The sequence below is a fragment of the Lutzomyia longipalpis genome, chromosome 3 (genome assembly GCF_024334085.1).
Source record: "Lutzomyia longipalpis isolate SR_M1_2022 chromosome 3, ASM2433408v1".
NCBI classification, from domain to species: Eukaryota; Metazoa; Arthropoda; class Insecta; order Diptera; family Psychodidae; genus Lutzomyia; species Lutzomyia longipalpis.
The window spans coordinates 15575108-15581904 of NC_074709.1; the positions used below are offsets into that span (position 1 = coordinate 15575108).

The 6797-nt window shown below is 34.2% G+C and overlaps 1 protein-coding gene across 2 annotated transcripts; it reads right to left on the bottom strand.

Annotated features, from left to right (window-relative positions):
- Positions 1 to 2520: 2520 nt before the first annotated feature.
- Positions 2521 to 6625, bottom strand: LOC129793351 (solute carrier organic anion transporter family member 74D). Of its 2 annotated transcripts, XM_055833281.1 has the most exons (6): positions 6272 to 6625; positions 5979 to 6197; positions 5192 to 5418; positions 3284 to 4860; positions 2825 to 3030; positions 2521 to 2760 (listed from the first exon to the last, which is right to left on the bottom strand). In XM_055833281.1, the coding sequence occupies exons 2-6, from the start codon at positions 6160 to 6162 to the stop codon at positions 2636 to 2638; spliced, it is 2319 nt and encodes a 772-aa protein (XP_055689256.1). In that variant the 5' UTR covers positions 6163 to 6197; positions 6272 to 6625; the 3' UTR covers positions 2521 to 2635. The 2 variants fall into 2 exon arrangements, with proteins under 2 accessions (XP_055689256.1, XP_055689255.1); XM_055833280.1 differs by having other exon boundaries at positions 5979 to 6488.
- Positions 6626 to 6797: the final 172 nt, after the last annotated feature.

The window sequence follows — 6797 nt, forward strand, 5'->3', positions numbered from 1 at the left end:
AGAATAATAGAAAAATTCTATTTGCGGATTTAACCCTCCGTATACTATGAGGGGCAGGTGACCAACCCTAGAGCTATATTTTGAATTATTACGCCTTAGTTCTTATAGAGATATAGAACCAAGCTTTGAGAAATAAGTTTTTTGGTTATCTAAGAAGATTGTGTAAAAATTTCAGGTCAATCCGACCACCAGAATAAAAGTTATAAGGAAAAAATATAAAAAGAGGGAATTCAAAAATTGTTGTAACAGTCAAAATTCCATTTTCTCTTCACTTTGTCACTATTAGTCTCTTTCTAGAAGATTCTAACCTCAAAAAATTATTTTAAAAAATCATCAAAAAATCCATTGAAAAATTTATTTTTGTGTTCAAAATAGATAGAAGATTTATTAGGGAGTACCAAGGAGTCTATTAAAGCTCATTTGACTGAAAGATTTTGCTTTTTTGCAAAAAATTCTATGGGGTCAGTCACCTACCCCATTGTAATGCACGTAAGTGTTTTGGTCACAGTACGGAGGGTTAAGGCGTTTAAAAAACAAAGTGAACAAAACTTTTTTATAATTTTCAGCGATGTTTCAGCATAGTGGTACTTGGAATTTAGGATTTATAATTGTGTTTGAAGTAGTACATCGAGTACATCATTATGTTGAAAAGATAGTCAGATTAATATTTTAAGAATAAAAAAAGAATTTTTTTGAGGCTTTCAAAAATACTTTTCGCGTGTTAAGAAAAAAATATTCTTAAATATTTTTCTTTTAGCGCTTTTTAAATCTTTATATTTCTTCATTAACTGGGTAGTGCAGAATACGAAACGGATGAGTGGTTTTTACTAACTTAAAGGGATTTCTCAGCATAATTATTTTAACCTGAACATATCAATTGGGGCGAATTTAGTCGCTAATGTAAACAGTATGGAGTTGCTTGCTTCGCTCCAATTTACCTCGCCTCGCTTCGCAGGGATTAGTTGCAAATTTTAGATAAAAATTTATTGTGGCGGAATATATTAACGAATAGAGATTCAAATCTTTATCTAAAAATTAGGCTATGTACTTGAATGGAGTTTAAAGGGGAATAAGTACGGCCACTCGAAATCGCCTGTTATAAGGAGCCTCTGCACCAAATTTCATCGCGATCGGTCAAACGGTGTAGATTTCTATAGCTGTACAGACACGAAGATTACCAAAAAACAGACCTTTCTTTATTAATAGATAGATAGGTATTTTCTAGCCTTCCATTCGAAAAATGCCATGATTGATATATTTGTGTAATTCTCTGCTTTAGTGGTTAGAACACCACGGATTTGTAACGAATTAAAAGATGAGAGGTTAGATTAGAGACTGCAATTAATATCTTAGGTGAAAAATCATTTCAAATATCGGAAAATATCATCAACCTAATTTACCCCACCGGTGACTATATTTATCCATCGACTTTCACGAAAAGCAAAAGTGGAAAGATAGGAAATGCTCAAAAAACTCATATTCCCTCGAATGGCCTTAAAAAATTGTAAGACAGAAAATATCGTATTAGATTGACCTATCGAGGACAATATCTTGCCTTAATTTGCCCCAGCCCCAGACGTCAGATCGTGAGCCCCAATTTTTCTAATTTATTTATTATATAAATTTTTCTGTCCGATAATCAATACGATTTCACACTTGTAAATCCTAAAGATGCGACAAAAAATATGCCGAAACATCGCTGAAAAGTATAAAAGATTGTGTTTACTTTGTTCGTTAAACCGATAAATAGAATTTATATTACTCTGGTCCAGCCAAATATTGATTAATTATTATATTTCAATCAACTCAATTTTTTTAATTTAATTTTTTTTCTTTTATTTTACTAACCTTTAAAAGTAAATTTTTGATTCAAAGTTGACTTAAAAAGAGATTGAAAAAACTTCTAAAAAATTAAAAAAAAAAAAAGTAAATAAAAGTTTATATTGAGTATTTTAAATTCGTTAGTAACAATATCAGCTCGTCTCGAATGAGCTAGCGTGTTTGAGGCAGAATTTTGCTCGAAAAGACAAAATTTGTGCTCTTCGAGACTTTGGAAGATTTCATTGTGCAAAAGGGAGAGAAAATGTATTTCTGTTCATTCCCACTCATGTACAACCAAAAATGTTGCAAGATCTGAACTCAACTCCGTGTACATTTTTCTTCCTTCAGCCCTTTTTTGTGCACCTCTTCTGCAACCCACTCATCGTAGGTACAAAAAAAGTTCATACAGAAAAAAGTCCATATAGAAAAAAGTCCATATAGAAAAAACGTTCAGCTCATGCGACCCTTCAAGTGATCACCATGAGCGCTCGAAAGCAAATGATCTTGTGAATGGGAGGAAGGTCCTCCTTGCATTTCGCTTACCCCCAAATTTCCTTAAAAAGACCTCATGCGCCATCTACCTTCCCCTCAAATGAGGAAGGGCCGAAACGATTTTGGCACTTTCGCCCTTCTTTGTAATACTATGTGTAGATAGCAAAGGTTATATAAAACTAAAAGCTCGCAAAAAATAGAAAAAAAAACTATAGAATTTTTTCTTTTATTTAATAATCATATATTATATTTTATAAAATATTCCAAAATGTAGGTATATACCAAGGAGGTACAGTATATACCAAAAGTCAACTTAGAGCAGCTATCGTTCGGTTTTGCTCCTGAGTTTCTTTTGATTTGTTTCAGCATAATCCTCACTGTAGAAATCTAATTTTCTCCCATAGTACCATACGAGAAAGTCAAATATCATTCCAAGACTTGTTAGAACTGTTTAAAATAAAATGCATTTTAAATACTTCTTTGTACTACAAAATATTAATTGATTACATACCAATAGCCGTTGAATTAACATAAATGCGAAAATCCCGTTGGTTATACACTTGGCAGTTTCCGATTTTTTCACAGCGGTAATTCCACACCATACAGGTTTGATCGATGATCCAGCCATAAAGAATCGGTCCAGGAATCAACCCAAACAGGCTGAACATCATTAGAACTAGTCCTTGGGTAAAACTTTTATCTTCTACGGAAACGGCCCTACGAATAGAAAATCTTATATATCAACAATTTATTGACATTTTGTCTCTGATTAACATCAAGAATGCACTTCAACGCTCCCAAAGATTATGTCCATACTCCTGTGTTAAAAGATAGGAATATGGTTTATAATCTTCGGGCACGTCGATTTATAGGCACATCTCCACTCCATTAAAGATTTGTTGAAACAGTTAAAGCTTAAATTCTTGGTGTAAATAGAATTTAGAATAATTATCTATTTATTTTCAATTACCTGTAGTTGACTAGAACATTCCCGATCTTCCCAGTAGCTCCCATAAAATTTGTTATACTCGAAACAAGTGCAAAAAGAAAGAATCCTTGAGAGCATCCTGCCATACATGCTCCTGGGATAGTTTTTAGTGTTTTTATAGTTGATTCCAAGATATTTCTTCGTTTTCTTGTTTTTGGTAAATATTGTTCTTCATTGTCCGGCATTTCCGCTGGTTGAGCTATGTAATGTATATCAGTAGTAGCATTATTTGTAGCTAGTTCTTCAGCTTCTACTTTTATACTGTTTATTGTATTTTTAGGATATGGAGTTGTTGAATTTATTTCTACATTTGTGATTTCTTCGTCACCATTTGTGAAGTCTAGTGTGATCTCTTCATAATCATTTCCATGTGTCACCGGTTTAATTAGTTGAGTAAGAGGTGTCCATTTAAAATGTGTTCTGTTCGGAGATGTATCTTGATGTACTTGTGGTGCTTTTGTAGATAAACAGGAGCAGCCTGAGTAGTATTTTTCTTTGGAATCCCAACTTGTGCACCCAGCATGACAAGCTGAGAAGTACGTTACTCCAGTAGCTTCGCTGCAAACAGGATTGTAGGGAACATCATCACAAAAACAGTGTTCATTGCAGGATTTTGTGAGGTTGAGAATACCATTTACAGGTGTGGGCATGCTATTGTCAGGGCATGTCAGGAAAAGGTAGCATGCTGTTCCAGTTACATAGATGCAACCTAATATAACGTTCCAAAACAGAAGTTTTGATGCCGAAGGTTTCTTTTTCGTTATTACCCATCCAGATATAAGGAAACCTGCCACCATGCCGAAAAGATTAACAGGACCAGCAATAATGGTGGAGTCAGACCTAGCTTTATGAAATTGCACTTCGATGTATTTGGCGAAAAATGTCATGTATCCGCTTGCACCTAGGATGTAGAAGATGCCTGATATAATGTTGAACATTATTACTTTATTACGAAAAAGTCGAGCTAAGGCTACTGGAAAATCCTTCATTTTGGCATTTATAACAATTTCAGGGCGTGATTCTTCGGAATGACTTTCAGAATTCATCTTAGAAATCTCTTTTAGCGGTACTGCTTCCTCTTCCTCAAGGGCTTCATTTCCATTAACAAAAGTCTTTTTTTTGGGTTTTTTGGGTAGATCTTTAGGAAACATTCCAATTAATATAGCAAAAACCATCATTATGGATCCAACAACAATCCATCCCATCCACCAAGCTCCCATCCATCGAGGATCCGCAGGACTGATCAAGGGTGTCTTAGTGGGATCAATGTACATGTTGAGGAAAGCATAGGCCACGAAGAAACCAATCAGTGGTCCAAGCATACGAAGTGAAAAGGCATAGCCAAGTAGTTGAGGTGTATTGGTTTTCTTGGTATTGTCATCAAGATAGGCCTGCCCTAGTGAATAGTACAATGTATTCCCTATACCAAGTATGAATTGAGAAAGGAATATAAGAACTAGAGGTACGACTGAAAATAATTCATCGCAATCATGGGATTTGTTGGTATCAGTCATGGAACAAAGACGTTGAGAGCCGTCACCCATCAAATTGGATGAGTTCTGGAAGACACACATAATTATTAAATTATTTTAAAAAAATGTTATAAGAACTTAATAGTAAAATAATAATGTAGGTATTGATAAGTATCATTGATCAAATAAAAGAAAATACATAGGTTACTAAGAAAGTCTATAACGGCAGCTTATTCTCATAAAGAGATTGGAAATTAATTTGAATATTTTTCCCACCAGATTGGGATTCTATTACTATGGAAACTATTAGATATAAGATATGAAAAACGTTGAGAAAAACTGCTCCAACTTTTGCTATCAATCTTCTTCTTATCAATTGTTGTCTAATCAATAAATAATTTTTTTGAGTTATACTCACCGCAAATAAAATGTTATTTTCAAATTTATCTTGGAACTCTTTTGTAAGGCGTAAGGCATCATCTCCAGCACCATATATAAAATGCGGGAGAGCGAGAATAAAACATGAGAATCCACAAATAGCCACTCCCCAGGCAATCCAAAGAGGTCTGTTGCGCTGCCCACCAGCGTAGGACAGAAAAAGAGATAGAAGAATTTGCGAGATTTCGTTGCCGCTCATGATGATGCCTGTACAATAATAATGTATTGAATAAAAACATAAGTGGCATAATATGTTATCAATTAAAAAAAGATTAAAGAATGATTCACAATATAATGTATAGGTATATATAAGTTTTGGGTTACTGTAATGTCTTTTACTCGTTTTTAATCTGATTAAGGGGATGTCTCAAGTATGCAGGTGAATTTAAATTATTTCTTTAATAGAAAAAAGTAATAAATTAGTTGAGAACTTATATTTAAGCCCAAATCAAAATCTTTTAAATTTTACAATGTATGTACTTTAGTCAGGGTTTGGCAATTTCATATTTAGGTAACTATGATTTGCATTGTATAAATGAAATATTCCTAATCAATCTAGATAGGTATAATCATTGAGGAAATAATAAAAAAAAATTGTAGATGATTTAAATAGTTCGCTAATCTTTTCAAGTTTTATCACAAGGAAAAAAAAACTTATCAGATTTCTATAAAACCCAAAGATTAAAAGAACTTGACGATTCTTTCTATATTAAATTGTTGCTTAATCATGCTACATAAAGCAGGGTGTTGGTAACAGTAACACTTACCTGTTGTGTGGGAAGGAATTTTAAACCTCCTCTCAATGGTGGTGAGCGTGATGACGAAGTACATATAGCACATGGCTTGTACCGTGCCAAGGAATCCATATACAACAATAAATGTCCGCGTGTTAGCGAATTGTTGTAGCCATTGTGGATGATAACATAATAGTCTGCATTCAGTTTGTGGCATCTTTTCCTGATTGGTCACACAGGACACGTACAATACTAATATGCACGATAAGATACAGCTTTAATGCAATTACGTCACAAATTACGAAATTTTGCAATGTGAATATTACTTGATCCTTATGCGAATTTTGTGATAAAGAATCAACACCTAGGACACCTTGCAAAAATGTATGTGTAGTATACACTGCGTCCTCAATCGAGACTGCTACCTTCGAGAGCGCGACAATTGGTGTCGTGGAATAACACAAAAATTACCCTGAGATAGTGGATGTTTCTGAGTTTGCCGATTAGATTAGGGCACCATGAGAAAGAGAGAAACGTGTATGGGTAATTTTATCACTGTATCTGACCAACTAATATAACAACGCAGTCGAGTCCACTGAGATAAATTGTATTTTTCCAAGTCTCCATCAGAAAGTCCTTTTGAACTGATTTTTGTGTGCATGCTCTACCGAAGGCATAAAATCGTAGTTCTTTAAAGCTATGAGGCATAACATGGAAAATGCGATGGAGACGTAGCGGTAGTTGATAAGTAAGAAAGAAACGCAGATGCAAAGGTCAATCAAGACTACATGGTCAATTATTCACATCCGTGCTTTTTCGCTGATAACTTAGAGACTCTCAGACTAGAAAATC